Raw genomic sequence first — 19,336 nt, 5'->3', positions numbered from 1 at the left:
GACAAAAATACACTGAGGGAAAGAAGAGCTGACAGGAAGAAAAGCTTCAGGGAACACAAAAGGTGGTGCACAGCACAAATTATAAATACAAATAAATACAGTACATTCTTAACTCTGTTAAATGCGCATATATGCAACTGTCCCGCGATGATCTTGCTAATGAGCCTAGAGATACGTTTCCCCTCCCTGACTGGTTTCCTCCCCAGAACCGTTTCGATAGGGATGAGGAATGTGATGTTGTGTTGGTAGTCTGCTCTTATCAGTCCTTCCTTTCATTTAAGATGCATAACGGTGTCCACGACAAGGCAGTTAGCTTTGCACTTCAGTGATGATGATGATGCATTTTCTATCCTTGTGAATTGATGTATTTGATTTTTTACTGTAGTTGTGCATTCTTTTAAGTTGTCAATATATGACAAAAAGGAGGGAAATGTATTGGAAAAATGAACTAAGTATGGTTGAAACCTATTTAGTAGTTGAAGAGTAACCTTATGTATCCCTGTCTAATGACTTTATGACCTGAGCTGTTTTATGGTCTGAACTGTTTATGACATTAGAACTGCCAGAGCCTTGTGGAGACTGAATTACCCACCACAGGAAGGATCGATGTCTTCTTATCACCTTAAGAAACACATGTGAATCAGCTGTTAATATTTATATTCATTTCCTTCCCCCACCTATGGAACCATTCTGGATTGGTTCAGAGAGACAGCCCTAAAGTCCTGCTATATAAGATATGTGCTTTTGACTGTTCTGCATCTTCACTCTGAGATCCTTGTGACTCCCTGTGTTGATCCATACTGTAGAAAGCCCCTTATTAAATACACGTAGATAACTTTGTTGTTTCCAGCCTCTTGTATCTCCAGATTTCCATCACAGCAGCACCACAGCGCCCTCCCTGGGGGTCTAACTGGCCCCCCATAAGAATCCAGAATGACAATCCATTGGTCTCAACTATACCCAGGAAAATTGGATAATGACAATCCTTGGGTCACCCTAACCCTCTACCTGACCGGCCAGGGCTTGCAGATGATCTCACACACACACACACACACACACACACACACACACACACACACACACACACACACACACACACACACACACACACACACACACACACACACACACACACACACACACACACACACACACACGCACACGCACACAGTCAATCCGACCCAAGAACAAAACGAGGGATAATAGACTACCAGAGAGGTCAGGGCAATAAGTCTGTAGTCAATAAGTCCTGTGGTCCTTGTTTTTTGGGGGATGGGGAGGATGGTGGAGGATTTTAATTTCTCCAGTGAGGTTTTAAAAATGTCTAACACTGGAGACAGCTGATGCTTCAGGGAGGATGGGGAGACAGATTTAGGTCCAGCTGATATACGGTTGTTCTGTCTCCTGAAGAGCTTGTTGACGTCCCTCTTCAGTATAGAAAGGGGACACTTTGGTAAAGGGGGAAGGGAGCACTGTGGTGGGTAGGTGTGGAGAGTCACCTATCAACTGTCTGAATTTGGCTGTGACCCAGGGTTTGTCGTTGTCGTAACTCACCCTGGTAAGTGATGGTATACAGTAGTCTTTACAGAAACTGATGTAAGAAGTCACAGCCTGTGTACTCATCCAGACAGTTGGTAGCAGTCCTGAAAGCCTCCCAGTCAGTACTCCAAACAACGTTGAATGTTCTCCACAGCCGCCCTGGTCCACTTATGTCAACAGTTTTTCAGAGCTTTAATTTTTGCATGTGTGTGGGAATCAGTTGGACAATGACTGGTGAGGGTGTCCCAGTGTAGTGCAGGGGACAGCGTGGCAGGCTCCCCTGACTGTCATGTAGCAGTGGTCCAAAGTGTTCTCCTCTCTGGTCAGACAATACACTTTTTGTATTTGGGGAGTTCTTGGCTGAAACTTCCTTTGTTATAATCGGCGAGGACAATAACCAAGGAGTCGGGGTAGATCCACTCCACACACAGTATCTGATCGGCTATCAGTCATTATCAGCGGCAATCATTCCAATGTAAAATGGCGACATTGGAAAAAGCCCCATCCAGAGTGCAGAAATCCAGTAAGTTGTAGGCTTGACCCTATGAAGGATGAAGGCATCATATGAGTAGGCTGAGAATTAAATACATATACAATGCCTGAGGAGACCAAACACCCTTATACTTTGCCCAAAGATGCTCACATTTCATTTGTCACACTGAGGCACATTCATGAATGTACCGTCCACAGTGGACACAATCACATGCTTTCAGATCAGATCAGTACTGGGTTATCAAAGGAAAGTCATTAGTGTGGAGATTGATCTCTAAGCGTGTCATTTGTTGGTGTATCAAAGGTAGGACAGGTGAGCAGAAGACAGCAGATTCATAAGAAAAAAATTCAATCTGATCTCCCTCCTTTAACTAATCTGGAATTGGACTATTTGGAAGAAGTCTAAAAGGTAAGGAGTCCTGTTCATCTGTACGTCTTTCAGAGCAGTTCACTTAGAGGTGTCCTTCACAGACTTTACTTGAACTTGACTTGGGCACTTTGGATTGTTCAGGCTACAGGCAGAACAATTCTGTCAGTTTAGAACAAAAGGAGAGTTTATTTGAACAAAATAACAAATGCTGGCTGTGGCGGGGAAACGAAGATGAGGCAGAGCGGCAAGGCACACAGGAGGTCTGGGTACATGGAGGAAAATACACAGATTAGTAATACTTAGGGTAAATATCATGAGGGCCGAGAGAATCAAGAGAGCGTGCTCTACCGGACAAGAGGGAATAATCTGGCAGCGTAGTGGGGTGAAGACCAGGAATTTATTGTGAGGTGATTAGATGAAATGAGAGCAGGTTTGCCTCGTCAGCAGCAGGGAGGAAGCCAGCCACACCCCCTGCCACACACACAACCTGCAGAGGAAGAACAGAAATGGGAGTGGGAGAGCGAGAACACCAAACAACCAACAGAATAATCACAATATGTACTGCAAACAGTACCTTCTGCATCCCCTGAGCAGGTCAGACTCCCACTGTTACCCCCTTCTTTTTTCCAACAGAGGATTTGAAGCGATACGATATGATGTATAATCAACAATCACACATTACATTTAAAATAACAACCAAGCACATAACCCCAATTGCACCTAACAGATAAATTGCATATGCCTTACAAAGAACACATGTGGAAAACACACAGTGATAAAAACACCATGAGACTATTAAAAAAAAAACTGAAGCAGCATTGTTTACAAGTTTGATCGAGGAAGGGACAAATTAGTTTTTAAAGCAAGAGAGTAAGTAAAAGGACCAAAAATCGACCCTTCTTAATTAGAAATAGACTTAGGGATCAGACTGATGCACCGCTATGGGGATTGGTCTTAGAAGTAATGGGATTTAAGAAAAAATATAACAACCCTATTGTTTAAGGTTTAAGAATATATGTTTGTTTTTTTTCATTTTTGAATCTTCTTATTTAGGACAATGTAGACCTTAATTTACTATTTACTTGTTATGTCTCTGTGGGGTGACTCCTCTTACGCGACGTGAGTTTGAGCGCCCCATCGGTGCGCACGTAATTGTATCACTTTCCACTTTGGCCAGTGGGTGGAGGCTCGACTCTTCCCCATCTTTCTAAGCCTGGAAGCATATCAGCGAGCGAGCGAGAGAGAGAAAACAACTTTATTAGATACTATTGGTCGACACAACAAATTGAAACACCTAATAAGTTATTTTAAAATACACGTTTAGCTATGAATAAATAAATAAAATCGCACAAAATAATCAGCATACAAAAGTTCTCGATCTGTCACAGAACATAAAACATCTTGAAAACACCACAGATCATTAAAAGAGTCAGGTCACCTGGTGCTTTATAAAAACAAAAATCAACCAATATTCTTGATTTAATCATGTTGATACAGACAGGGACTGGCTCAATGTGGATGTCCTGCTCTACCTTCCTCTTCCTGGTTATATACACGGCCATCTTAGCCTGCCCTAAAACAAAGTTTAAAAGCTGGCATTTATGTTTTTGTTTGCAAGTGTATTTAAAACCATATATAAAACCCTGCTTGTTAAAAACCTATTCAAAACTGGTAAAAACAACTTGTAAAAACAGAAACAAATCAGACAGATGGTGACACTCATAAAAACAGTGAAAGAGAGTTTCTTTTACATTACAAAATGGGCATTTGTCTTCCACCGAGTTCTTAATTATTGATAAAAAAGCGTTCACCGCTTTTAGGCCGTGGAGCAACCTCCACTGGAGGTCTCCATGTCTCTTACTCAGTGGAGGTTTGTACAGCGACCTCCACTGATGTCCGGTTTCTTGGGCTCTGGCAAAATAGCTCCTCCATGGAGTGTCTTTCCGTCCATTCAGTTTTTTAATGTTCAGTTTTTTTACCATTAGTCGGTAGAGATTCTTCCCGGAAGCTCCCTCCAGGGAGACCAGGCGAGCAGGCTGTATCAGAGGTCCAGAACAGTCCTTAAAATCCAGTGCCAGGAAAGTGGTGGGGAAAGGGTCCTCAACATTGGGGGAACTAGACCCATCTTTAAAAGAGTTTAAAAGCAAGATGTCCTGATCTGCAAGTCTTGTCCTCCAGTGGCCAAGCACCCTCTCCATTGTCCGTTCTGATCGGATTCCAAGTTTGTTGGCCAGCCCTGTGGGGTCTTCCAGTTCAGGACCAGCTAGCTCCACCACCTGACCCAGTGGGGGGGTCTAGAATGGTCCCATACAGGACCGCAGCCAGCAGCAGCCAGTGCAGGGAGTCCCCCTGTAGCATTCGCTCTTTTTTTAACAGGTTCCACACTTTAAAAACACTCTTATAAAAACCAGGAAGAGATGGTGAGACTATTTTGTTATCATTCATTAAAAACAGGCTAAAATCCAGACCCAGGCTGTTAAAATGTTGCAGGATGCACCGGGACAGAGGTCTCCACATAGCGTCCCTTGGCCCGGTCAGCAATCTCTGTAAGAACTGAAGGCGGAAGGCAGCGCCCCTGCTGGCCAGATGGACCAGGCCCTGCCCCCCCTCCTCTGTAGGAAGGAAAAGAACACTCTGTGGGATCCAGTGCATCCTGCCCCAAAAGAAATCTATTAAAACCTGTTGTACCTCTGCCAGGAGAGAAGGTGGAGGATCGACACAGGCCAGCCAGTGCCACAGGGTAGATGAGACCAGATTGTTTATTATTATTATATATTATTCCAATTTTTCTTGATGTGGGTCTCATCTCCCAGGAAGACACCGGGATATTGGAGTCCTCCTTTCTTCCAGGTCAGACCTCCAGGCAGCCTGAGCCAATCCCTCAGCTTCTCTCCAACCATCAGAGCCTCGCTCTTCCCCCAGTTCACCTTTGCAGAAGAGATAAAACCAAAGTCATTTACGGTATCAGATAAAAGATCAATGTTTTTTTGTGTGTTCACAAGTATAATTAGATCATCTGCATACACAGATACATTAAAAGACACACTACACTGGGGGAAAAACACACCTTTTAAAACCTTCCTTAGCTTATGGAGCAGTCTCTATAGAAACCGGTAGCACACTTCCTGATCTCAGACGAGTCTGAGACTTCAGAGCCTCTACCCGTTCGTAAACAGTGAATGGTCTTCCTTTGTCCATTTTTCTGCTCCAACCCAAAGAAGAACTGGGAGGGGGCATCCATCTGTGAGATGTTCATAAACCGGGACCTGACCGGAGCCCCCTGTGCTGAGACCCCCAGCAGGTTGGCTATAGCCGACTGTTTGGTCTTGAGGGAGTCTAAATGCCCTTGATTTCCTGTAGAAGCTACTAAAGATTGTAATTCTTCTTCCTGTCTCTTCAAATCCCTCATTGTCCGGGTTAAATCTCTGCTGACATTGCGAGTGAACTGCTGGCAAAGTTGTTTTGTTTGCGTTTTCCCAAAGTCCCACCACTGCTGAATGCTACGGAAGGCAGGCCTGCTCTCTCTGTGGGAAATCCAAAACAACTTAAAAGCATTTCTAAAAGCCTGGTCGTTTAAAAGAGCTGTGTTAAAATGCCAATAGGCGCTCTTTAAACGAACATTTCTAATAAAAACAGAGCAAGAGACTCAACAATGATCAGTAAAACCCATTGGCTGAATAAAACACGTTTTAAAAATATTTAAATGGTGTTTAAAACAATAGAGTCTATCCAGTCTAGCCAGGGATAAAACATTGTCTCTGGCATGGCTCCAGGTGTATTGTCTGTCATTACTGTTAAAAACCCTCCACACATCAGAAAGTGCATGTGCCTCGGTCAATTGGTTCATTCTGAGGCCTGATGCAGGATGTGGCTCTAAATGATTCCTGTCTAAAGTGGGATTTTCTGTGCAGTTTGACATTTTCATATTTAGATTGGACCTTTAACAATACACCTGGAATAATTTCTTCCACATTAAAAGAAAGTGGTAAAAAGCTCCTTGCAAAAAGAAAAGCCCCCCCCCCACTGCAGCTGGACTTGTGGCTTAAAATCACTTCCCCATTAAAAGCCCTCTTCCAGTCACTCGCATTATCTTCTGTGCTGTGGGTTTCTTGTAAAAACATAATATCTTTTTTGTTAATATCCATGAGTTTAAAAACCCCCGCTCTTTTATCGGGGATCTTGGCCTTCTACTCTCAACATGAGTTTCCTGAGTCTATATATCTGTTGGTCTGTTAAAAACTCTTCGCTGCCTGTTTTTCGTGTGAGCGGCCTTTAGTAGTTTCCAGGAAGCTTCGGATGTCAGAGGGGGGGGAAGGTCCCCCGGAGCTTCGGAGGCTACCTGGACCACTTCAGTCTCCGCAGCCCCCCCCCTCCATCAGAGGGGCGGAAGGTTCTGTAGGCGGAGCCCCTCCAAAAGCGGAAGCTCCCCGTCAGCGGCAGCAGGAGCCGCTGCCGGAGCCGCCGGAGCCGCCAGAGTTTCGTTTTTAATAAAAGGGGGTGCATTAGATATCATTACCCACGTGGCTGGGTTCACGAGTGGGAGAACAGGATTAAACGTGTTGTGGATCAACACTCCTGTCTCCACCACCTCGCTCACCTTCGCCGTGCTATCTAAAAACATTACGATGGCTCCGTTCATCCTGGAGGCCGACTTGACCGAGTCACAGCCGACCACTTCTCCCACAGCCAGCGCGGCCTTGGCCACACTGCATGCCACTGCGGCGAGTCAGACTTTCAAAGTCTGCTGCCACTCACACACACTCACACTCACTCACACATCACTCAGCAAACTATTATAAACAGAAAAAACATACAACTAAAAATATACAACTAAAGACGAACAAATAAACATACACCTAAATGATAAAGCTCAGCAAAGTAAGTCTTATACCCACTATACCTTTCACCCTCATACACAGCTCTCAGCCCCACGCACACTCCGCCATGACAGAGAGAGAGAGAGAGAGAGAGAGAGAGAGAGAGAGAGAGAGAGAGAGAGAGAGAGAGAGAGAGAGAGAGAGAGAGAGAGAGAGAGAGAGAGAGAGAGAGAGAGAGAGAGAGAGAGAGAGAGAGAGAGAGAGAGAGAGAGAGAGAGAGAGAGAGAGAGGTTTCCTTGCCTTTATTCCTTCCTTGCGATCTATCATAACCGAGCAGAACGCGTGACTGCAGGACATCATCACGATATCTGATACACAAACAGGCGTATAGACTATGGATGCTACGTACATGAAAGAGGATAACGTTTGTGAAATTTTAACGTTTTAACGAAGGAAGGGAAATAAAGTGTGGGGACCGATCACCTCACGCAGAGCGGAACGCACTCAGGAGAGGATTTGAGCCTCTTTTTTTTCATTTGCGCTGCAAAGTTATAAGAAATCTGGGAACTTGAATCGAGACAGAATGGAGGAATCTGGTGCGTTATTTTGTGCATTCGGCGCACGTAGAGCTACCAGGATATGGTGCTGCTGGAAGGGTTTCTTTCTTCTCAGTGTCTTCTTTCACATGTACCTGAGCTCCTTGCTGGACTGTCCGCCCACCTGTACCTGCTCGCCCACAGAAATCTACTGCAATAAATCTGACACAAGTAAATTCTTCCCGCTGTTGATATTCCAAGATACCGGCCGCGACGGGAACAGTACCGGGGGCATCGAGGATCTTTTCCAGAACATTACCTCAATGTAAGTGCTGCTGTTATCAGAGCTCGTTTTCAGACACGCCCTGACATTGAAAGTCGTGCGTATTACAGCTGATAATGGAAATACATAATACTAACAAAAAAATTTGTTTTGGAGTGAGATAACACATTGCAGGATATCTGCAGGCTACATACACATCAGGTATAAAACTGAAGAGAAACGGTCCCTGAGTTGGACAAAAGTTAGATTATACAGTCTTTTAAATGTGACTATTCCTTGTTAGAAATTCATGTCAATTTAAATCATCCCCCCACACCCAGAAGAGCTTGTTTGGTTTTCCTTAAATTACAAACTAAGAAATGTATTATTATGCTAGTACTGCCAGTGAAAGATTCTGAATTCCTGGCTTGGTTAATTATTTAGAACATGTGTTGTCGGGTAAAGCACCTTTAGCTTACCTGAAGGAGGCTTACCCCTTTCCTCTTAATTGTTGTTCAAAAGTTGATCTTAACCAAAACTACCTGGAATGCTCCAGTTGTACATCATGTGATTTAGTCTCCATATGAAACAGTGGTTACAGGAAAAGCCCAAGAGAGGTTTTGGCCTTCCGTAATTTGAACAGGAAAGGATAAGATGATTAGTAATCCACTTCTTGAATCAAATACAGCAGGAAAAATATTTCCTGATTTTGTACCTTTAAATATAATTATTTTTCCTTGCAGTCACCTTCTTTAGTACCCTCCTGCATATCCTCTTTTTTGTCCTCTGATGACAGAAAACAGCAAAGCCTGAGAGCCACATATCTCCTGAAAAGTTAATTCAGACTTCAGTTTTCTTGCAGTAAAAAAGCATTTAATTGAATAATTAAATGCTTATAAAAAATAATTATTTCCATAAAGGGCTGTTATTCTCTGTATCTTAAAACACTTTAGACAACCAATTCTCTTTGCTTTGCCATTTCTCCTCTGACCCAGACAGCTGATTTCATTTTTTAAATGCTCCTTCATTCGGATGAGAATGGCAGAAAATACACCAAATCTACAATAGTTCATTGAGTTTAATGGGCATTTTTGGTTAGTTCTATGACCAAACCAATGGTATTAAGGATTTGTATTAAGGTTGATCAAGCTCATAACACATGATGTGTGTTGCCTTGTGTACAATGTTTCTCAAGCATCCCTGTGTCATCCCCCCATCATTCACAATCAGATGTTGTGTCATAGTTGAATTCTTTAAGTAAAACAAAGTATTGCAATTACATTTAAAACAATTGCTGTTGATACACAGTCAAGGGTGAAAGTAGATTAGAGTTCTTGCTGTTACTACCCCAATTTTCAGTGCTTCACATTGTCCTCCTTCATCCCACTTAATGTCTGTGTCGTTCGAATGAAACGACACGGACATTTTGTCAGTTTACTTTAGAGGTTTTTACATAAACTGCCTGCCAAAACCCACGGCTTCGAAAACAGCCAGTTAGCTTCAGCAGAAGTTGATGTTAGCCAGCAGCCAGTAACTACTGTAACTGTTTTGAAAAGACAGAGGATTTATTTTCACATTTAATGCACGCAAAACATGCAAATGCACGTTTTGGGCACACAATGTGTTGTAATGGTACTGTCTCGAATAATAGTTCCGAAGCAAAGTACCTGTTTAAATTGGCCTGAGCTAACTTGAATGATAACTCATTGAACCATTGTAAACTCTGGGACTTTGTCAATATTGCATTCAGGAATACACTGTATTGTACAGTTCTGGCTCAGTTATTATTTAGACATGAATTTCCTTTCATCGCCTTGTAGCTGTGTGCATGAGGGATTTTTGTTTTGCCAAGCACTTGTAGTCAATCAGATCCTGGAGCATGCTGCCACTTACTACACACACCTCTACTCAAATCTTTGAATCTACCGTTGCAATTTGCATCTCACCAGTTAGTGTGAGTACTTCATTGAAAAGCAGTTCTTCAAACTATCTTTCTCCGTTTGTGTGAAACCAATCTTGTTGCTGGTAACAGTGAAATAAACAGAAAGCTTCCACACAGTAATTCATAAAAGAGGGGACGCCCAAGATTAGTGTAGTGCAGGAAAATGCTGGGATCTTAAGCTACAACATCATTACGAAAAAAGTTCACACGGTAGATAAAATAGTTTGACAACAAATAATATGCACCTCATATAAATGCTTGGTTATTGCCACAAGATACAAAAGCCTTTTTTTAATACAATTTCCATAAAATTTTCATGAATATAAATGAGTGATTCAACAACTAATTAAAAATGTAATAGTTTAAAAAAAAGTCTGTGATAATACAGTCATCTTAATCATCTGAAAAAATGACATTGATGACGTGATATTTGCTGGTTTAAGTTTCTCCGCTGTGTGTGACTTTTTATATCTGTGTTTCGGACTGTTGGTAGTTGTCATGCAAGGTTCTTGGATATTGTAACAGACGTGTTTCACGTCTTATTCTGATACAATGTTAACCCCAAAACATTTTAATCAAAAATGATCAACTAATGAATAATAATGAAAATATTTATTGACTGCAGCCTTATTAAACTGACCCTTTTCACGGTTCATACTAGGGTGGCGTGGCCTAGGGGATAGAGCGTGTGTTCTGCATCAAGAAGGTTGCCGGTTCGAATCCCACTCTTTCCCATCTGCATGCCTAAGTGTCGTTGGCAAGATACTGAACCCCTAAATGGCCCCTCATAACTGTTGAAAGTACTAAAAATGTAAGTTGCTTTGGACAAAAGCGTCAACTAAATGACATGTTATGTAATACTGTATATACTACATCACAAATCTTAACGTCTTTTTAACAAGAAAATACTACACAATTATTTGTCAGAATCAGAGTTCATAAATATATTAAAATATATATTATATATATATGTTATCACCATGAAAATTTTAATGGATATTTGACAGCAAACAGTGAAGGAAGAGAAGATTTTCACAGTGATTAAACAGGAGTCAAATCTTCTTTGTTAAGTATGTGGCGGGAATTTGTATTTAATTCCCTGCTGAGGAAATAAACCATCAGACTGAGTGATCAATTCAATGATATCAAAGTATTTAGTTAAGGGTCAAGAAACAATTTACAGAGAAATGATTTACTGAGCAAACACTAGGCCAAGCGGGACAGAATCCTCAACACCACTGCAGGTATCAAGGATCTGACAAATGGTGAAATGAGATGAGCCAGCTTTTATGCGCAGCTCAAGGGTTCCATGTCATCCTAGATATCATGCAGGCAGGACAAATTCACAAAGACATTTAGGCTCAAACTAACTAACATTTCCTGATATCAGGTAGATGCAAACATTAAGTAGAATTTAAATAATGTTTTTTCAGGTCAATCCAACTGAACTTTGAGCATAGTTGTCAGGACAGGAGGATCTGTTACATTTCAGAAGAGGACAGTTAGATTCAATAATTTCTATGACATTAGTGATTTGTACATTTGTACATTTGCATTTGCATTTGCATTTGCACCTGCACTCAGGTAATCAGTATGGAGTCTTGCTCCCTGCTGTGTCATGTTCACTGTGAAGTTTGGTTGGTCAAAGTACAGAAGTTGTTTTTCTCACTGGAAGGATTTCTAGCTTGATAATGAGCACTTCTGTGTCTCTTGGCTTGCACCAGCCAAAATATTGCAGTGCATTAGAATTCCACAGCCGAGCAAAGAATTGAATTATGATGGCAAGGAAGCAAGTGCTATTAGTGTAACATTGAAGAACATCGTTACATTATAAATAAATCTTTACAACAGAGGTGGTAAGAATAAGGAATAAAAAGATAACTGAGAGGCTTTGTGCGTGATTGCACTGATTCTTTTATGAGAACAAAACTTCACTTGGCCATTGATCAGTCTTGCTGTGAACATTTTCAGGGAGAAAAGAAGCAGCAGTAATTCCTGACCTCTTTTTCCACCTACTACTGTGTGTAGGAGAGAGCAACAGAGAGCTGCTTCCACTTGTTTGTCATGCTAGTCACAGAGAATTTACTGAAACATTGCCAGCCTCCTGTTCAATTTAGGGTGTAGGTCCAAGATACCTACCGATTTTCATACATGTCAGTAACCTGTGCCGCGTGGGCTGCGTCTTCATTTGTAAAAAATACAAAGCAATAATTGGGGTCCCCCCTTATTTTTTTATTTTATCAGTGTCATTAAAAAAACAAGTCTTGGTTTGAGCGCCTTCCTGAACAGAAGTAAGCATGTGCATTTGTTTACAAACGGAACATGAAAGGAATCTGCAATGTCAAAAACCAAAGAGCCGTGTTGACTGATGAGGTATACAGAATTCTACACAAATATGACGCATAGTTTAATAGTTGAGAGATTGGATATAAATTTAACAAAATGAATAGAGTATCAGAGGGGTGAGGCAACCCCTGTGCAGGCATTGTATATAGTCTACTATCTTTGTCCCGAAAGAGTTTCATAATGATACTAAACAAAATGTTCACATAAATTCTACAGTACGGCCGTGAAAAGTCTGTCTCTCTCTCTCTCTCTAAACCATGGAGATTTGTTGGTATAATGTGGAGAAAAATAGTGATGATTTGTATGTTAATAAATGGAGCTCGATTATATTTAACTTTAAAAAACATGTATTAGAGAATCTGATGTTATAACTTAATACTGCCACTCCAATTTTTGTATATCCAAGTATTTGTGAACCAACCAGATAATAAAAACTCATTATAGAGTTCAGAGCCTCCAATAACAGATTTTGTTCACCACAACTGAGTTGCTGCAGGGAACCTAAAGTCATCATGTGGACATTTTAACATATTTCAGTAAGTGAGGTGAAGGGAAATAAGCTGCAACATGCCACCTTACCACTAGATGTCACTCAATTCTACACGCTGTGGACACACATGCCTGTGCTGTTGTGTGAGCAGTACCTTTTACATTAATTTGAAAATAAAATAGCTATTGAACTGTTCCATTGATAGTTTTGATTGAATTATATTATTTTGATTGGGGATTATTTTTGCAGTGCCATTTCTTTTTTTTAGTGCAATTTCACTTTTATTGTTAATCCTCCACGCTGGGCCTGGTCGCAGGTCCTTACCTTGTATGGCAAACCATGTCCTTGATATACAATATGCAATTGTAATTGCTGCTCCATTCATCTTTTTAAGACAATTTCTTATGTATAAATACCATTGACTCACCTTTCCATTATGATAAAATCTGTTTCTTCTAATCAGTGTAGTACATGTTGTAATATTTATTGATCTATCATCTATTGCACTTCCGTCTCTCTCTGAGGTTTCTATTTTGTTTGGGGGGGTAGTTTTTTCTTACTCCTATTGAAGGTTAAGGACAGATGATGTTGCACCAATTGTCTCATTCCTCTCTTGAACAATAAAAAAACATTATTTCCAAATCTTATAATTAAGGCATGTTTGAGATTTGAGGGAGTAACATCTGTGATGTTTATCCATATGAGAGATGCAATCCAATTAAAAAAAATCAGATGTCTTTTCAAAACTCCTTCTGTTGGCTAAATGGAGCTGTTTATGGGACACATTATGACAGAATGTCAATGACTAAGGATCAATGCTGTGCTGATGTCAATATTATTAATGCTGTCTGAGCATATCAATAATTTCCGGGATTTATTGATCACGGATAGATCAGTGGGATGTCAGTGTTTACAAGGTTGAATGTACAGACCACACCGCAGAGTGAATTATTACTGTACTTAGGCATTGTTATTTGGTGTCAGTGTTTGGTGTACAACAACCTTGAAACAGAGCACAATGGCAATCCTAGACTGCAAATGTCAGAGTGAGATGCTCCGTAGTTTCCTCAGACTTTATCAGCCTGAAGTCTTAGTATAAAGTCCGTAGAAATCCAGGAGAAGCTGAGATCCCCTGCTTGATTCACCACGAGCGAATGTGACGCATCTAACACATCATAGGCGGCAGAAAGAAAAAAAAAAGTTGTTCCAAACATAGAAGATGAAAATGTCCAGAGAGTTTGTGTTGATAACGGTCCTGTAAACAAAATCACGTGATCTACGCAGCGGAGTTAATAGGTCACTTCCTGTCTCTGTCTGCTGTCAGTTTAGTGTAAACACTTAATTGGAAAATGGTTACAGTAATGTAGGGCAATTACGCAATTAACTTTAAATAAACAGCTTTTGGTTTTACTTGCTGTCACTTCATTTCCCTACACTACATTTATTAAATGTACCACTACTGTTAAAGGAGGCAGAGGAGAAGTAGAGAGCAGTAGAGCAAGAGGGAGGGAGAAAAGCCATCACTAATAGATAAGCCTGTTTGTCTATGAGGGTGAGCTCCAACAAAAAGTCTGATGAAATGCAGATGCAAAAAAAGAAAGTCCCTAGAGCACCATTTTCCACCCATGGACAGCAGCCACTCAGCGGATGTCTTTCATTCATCCTTTTGGATGATAATTAAACACACATTCAATCTGACTAAAACAGGACAATAATACCAGTACTTAAGATGAATAATCTAGAGCAGGGGTGTCAAAATCATTTTAGTTATGGGGCCACATACTGCCCACTTTGATCTCAAGTGGGCCAGACCAGTAAAATCATAGCATAATAGCTACTTTTTCAAAAATAGAGACAAAATTTATTAAATCATTTGTTACAACGATGATAAAGCTCAACCAAAAATAACACATGCATGGGACTGGAGTGCAATTCCCTGCCAGAACACTAGGCGGAGTAATGTTTTTTGTCGAAGACGACCTTAGAGATGCCTTATTTACATGTTCCGAGGATCATACAACTCACTGTACTTATCCACTTCAATTATTAATTTAATGTCATCCATGTTGAAGAACTTCTCCGCTGTTTGCTCTGTTAAATGTCGGGTGTCGAGGGTAAATTACGTATTCTCCACTCAAGGACATTTAATAACGTGGTTGGTAAAAGTGGTAAAATTAAAACTCCTGGACAACAGAAGGCAAACACAAAGTATGGGATGCATATTTGATGATTTATTATACATAAAATATTTCATCAATATCGTTTTAAAATCATTTTTCAGTGTGTTTCCTTGCGCGATATGCTTGTCTCAAGCAAAAATATTGACTCGATTTAAGCATTGTGATGTTTTGTGTGTGTGACTGATCACCTGTCGTTGTTTTTTTGGTGAGGACGCTGTACTTTTCATTTCTACACAAAGTAAAACACAATGTTAATTATTTGGTGTGGGTGTGTGTGTGAGCCAGAGGACCGCTTGCTCCGTGTGCAGCTGTTTGTGCATGGCACACTCTGACTGGGCCAGTGGAGCTTGTGCGTGCCGCCTGGCCCCAACTCACTCTCTCAGTCGGCTTGTGGAGAGGAGCGCTTGCTCCAAGTGTTTCTGGCCGGGCTTGGTGCACTCTGACTCACTCTGGAACTTGTGCATGTCTCCTGGCTGTATGTCCTGCGGGGGTTTGCGCACCGAGACTAGCCTTGCGCAGCAGTGAACTTTCTTCCTTCATCACGAGTACGCATATTGACACATTTTACAGTAGTACGGATGGTACTCATTCTCTTAAAAGGTCATTATGCGTACCGGTTAACCTATTCATCCAACTTTCTGGCTCAACCCTAGAAATGAAAAAAAGACATCAGATCTTCATCTTTGTTTATCTGCTGTAGCAGTTGGAGAAAACATCACAGAAATAAGGGCATACACCCTGTTTGTAAAGTCCATAGCAGTGAGTCACAACAAAATAAGGGTTTCATCCTGTCAGGTAGACAGTACCACAGCAGTGAGACACCTGGTCAGTGGAATTTTCCTCCACAATGTCATGCTTGTTATTTCATCCAGCCAGTATTTGTGGAACATCCCTAATTAGTTCCTAATGGCCATGCCCCCAGTCATTATCTGCATCCTGGCTTTTAATTGAATATGGTATTTGCTGGAAATACAGTATGTGAGTGAACATATTGTATATCCAAGCAATCTAGTTGTAATCCTAATCTGCGATCAGCTGTCACCACGGTCGATGATAATGATTCACCTGCACAATCGACCACCATAATTAACTGCCACCACGATCCATCAGCACAATCGATGATCATGATCCATGATCAACTATCACGCCCGTGATCCAAGATGTAGGCGTAGCAGCAGGACAGAAGAAAAGGAAAAGAAAAGACAGGAATAAGTGAGTCAAACAAAAGTAACTTCATTTATGATCTAAAAGAGAAAGGCAAACAGTGAAAACTGTTTTTAATCAAGAATGGACAGACTCTTACATGTGCACTATCCCAACAGGCAGTTCATAAACAGTATGGCTTTGGGTCTGGTATCTCATCAGCTTCACTTATATTCTAGAGGTCTGTAATCAGTCTTAATGAGGTTAAACATTGGAGAATGCACCTTACTCAGCATATTTTAACAGATCAAGTCAAAGTTCATTATCTTTGTGTTTCTCTTTGCTCATAGTTAACTCAGAGGTGCATGGTTTCAGTCAAGTCTTCTTTGTTTGTCTCGTCCCCTCTAAAGCATGTAAGTGTGATTGTCATCAGTTATTCTGATGTCAGGCTGTACCGGTAATGATCCCTTCGCAGGTTCACCTTATGAACTTTGTTAAGAGTTTTACTTCCTCTAGATCAGAGGTATTCAACAGGGGGTCCGCGGAGTTACTGCATGGGGGACGCCTAATCCTTTAGAATGATCCAAGTCCTCATGCAGGAGCTCGGTTCAGTTTAGTCTTTATTATTCTGTCTGAAATTTGGCCTGCAGCTAAACTAAACTGTGTCAAGTGATTTTTTTCTTCTCTCTACTAGAACTGTGCAGGCTGTTAACAAAAGAGGAAAACTATCCTATTTTGTGTGCCTTGAACTTGTCTCCTTTTGCTGAGTTATCGTAAGGGGCATTATGTGTCATTCTTGCTATTGATTAGAAAGTGGAAGGTCCATGTTTAGTGATATTTACAGAATTTTTCTAGTGGTTATACTGTTGTCTATTAGTGTTCTTAGGAAGACACGAGGCACTTTTTTTTCTTCAAAAAAGGGTCCCTGTTAATACCGGGATTTGACTTTTGGTAGGCTTTTGGTCATGCTGTCTTACATTCATGTCTATTTATCAATTACAAGGTATAAAAGCATCAAACAAACATAGCATTTCAACATCAGATATAAAATCCTCCACTGTGGGCCAGCTCGAATTTCTTCAGAGAGAGAGAGCGGGAGAGAGAAAGTATATTAGAAGTCACGTTAGGCATAAAGGAATATTTCACTGCACACTGTGAATGTATGTATCGTTTTTGCACAGCAAATTCCGTTGTACTATTTTGGGTAATGACAAAGATTTATAATTCTAATTCACATACATTCATACTTACTGTCACGCAAATACATAAAGATGTATAGACACTTTATTTAAACATAAAGACAAGTGGCAGTTTTTTGTATGATGTCCAAATGCTATGTTTGTTTGATGCTTCAAAAGTGTGCTGTTTAAACCTTGTAATTGATAAAATAGACATGAATGTAAGACAGCATGACATTAGCCTACCAAAAGCCAAATTCCTGTATTAACAGGGACCCTTTTTTTGAAGAAAAAAAGTTTCATGTGATTACACATTCACTTTTTTAAGTATGAATAAATGCCTATCTGTCTGTATGTAGAATGCATATCTCGTAAACCATTGGTCTTATTGACCTAACACTCCGTACTTGTAGTGGTCCAGGGGCAGAGCAGTGCTTAATATGGTGGGACAAGATATGATCAATAATGTTTTGACTTAGTCTGTGAATAGATTTGATCATGTCCTCTTCTTTACCATCGCATAAACAACAGCAGTGGTCCATAACTGGGTTAAACCACAGGTCAAAATGGCCACTAAATAATTTTGATAATTTGGTCATTTCACAATATCGGACTGACAGATGTTCTTTTTTGTCACAAGAGCTGATTCCTGCCTGTGCAATAACAATCAGAATTGCTTATATCCAGCTGAATTACAGAGCTTTTAATTTGAAAAGTCAGAGGTGTGGACTTGAGTCACATGACTTGGACTCGAGTCAGACTCGAGTCATGAATTTGATGACTTTAGACTCGACTTGACAAACTGTAAAGAGACTTGCAACTCGACTTGGACTTCAACATCAATGACACGTGACTTCACTTGGACTTGAGCCGTTTGACTTGATAAGACTTGCTCTTTTCCCCAAAACACAAAGATTCAAAAGTATGTTATTAAGGAGCGCTCTGTATCTTTCATTGTGTTTGTGTGCGTCTGTGTGTGTGTGTGCAGCGCCGCCGCTCCCAAAACGCCCACTACGCGCTGTGCGTTGGGCACCAAGTCCTGAGGGGGCACCAAAAAAAAAGCAACTGAAAAATCATCATAGTTATTATAATTATGTAGCCGAGCGTTTGGGTGTATCATAAGTCCGGCTTCAGCCGACAAAGGACACGAGAGCAGGTCATGCGCTCGGGACAGCACACCCGTTTATTCTCCGTTCATTTTACAACTTCACTCATCACAGCACCCACTTCCTTTAAAACCCCCTTTCAAAATAAGAGTCACTACCAACAACCCACTTAAAACCGGAAATACAAATCCACCCTCAACAATAACGTCATTAAATAAATTAGCTTACAATTATAATGCCGATATTATTTCAGTATAGAAATATGAGTTCCTTTTAGACATGTATATCACAAAAAAGGCAGAACAAGAGATATATTAAATTGCTCAAAAAAAGTTAAAGAAGATTGACTATTCTTGTTTGTATTTATTGATGATTATTTAACGTAATCATAGAGGAGTTATGCTTAGGGCACCAAAATGGCTCGCAGCGGCAATTGGTGGAATCATACTACGTCCCCATCGTGCACAAATGACTGACAGACCTTTGGCCAATGTGGTCTTTTGCAAATGCAATGCAGCATAGGGCCCTGACATATAAAAAGCACAACCCTGTTCATTGTTATGTTCAAGTATTTGTTATGTTTCTCACATGTACACACACACACAGACAATATGACGTGCGATAAACACAGGACAGGACAATGTTGTTAGCACTTTTGTACAAATAATTACAGTTGCACTTGTTTTTCAAATGTGTTCATTCTGTAGGAGTGGTTTAAAATGAAGAATATTCTTGCAAAATATGAGTCAAATGTTAAAAATGACTGGTTAATAGTGCAATAGGGAAGTGCAATGTTGGCAAAAAAAATTTCTGTTATTTCAATTGCACTTGTTTTAATAAATAAATACAGATTTTAAAAGCATACATGATCTGTGTAAATATATTATTACTCAGTGATCAAAAGGACTCGAAAAGACTCGAAACTCAAACTGCAG

At 40.6% G+C, this 19,336-nt stretch overlaps 1 protein-coding gene across 1 annotated transcript in view; it reads left to right on the top strand.

Annotated features, from left to right (window-relative positions):
- The first annotated feature begins 7,801 nt into the window (after nt 1-7,801).
- LOC133955115 (NT-3 growth factor receptor-like) overlaps nt 7,802-19,336 on the top strand; it is a 97,837-nt gene continuing 86,302 nt past the window's right edge. Inside the window, exon 1 of the mRNA XM_062389787.1 lies at nt 7,802-8,079. Coding sequence (XP_062245771.1) covers nt 7,802-8,079 — 278 coding nt within the window. The remainder of the gene's footprint in view (nt 8,080-19,336) is intronic.

Source organism: Platichthys flesus, chromosome 6 (assembly GCF_949316205.1).
Source record: "Platichthys flesus chromosome 6, fPlaFle2.1, whole genome shotgun sequence".
Taxonomy (NCBI): domain Eukaryota; kingdom Metazoa; phylum Chordata; class Actinopteri; order Pleuronectiformes; family Pleuronectidae; genus Platichthys; species Platichthys flesus.
Note: the sequence above shows the minus strand (reverse complement) of the source record. Positions and strands in the feature narration are given on the sequence as shown.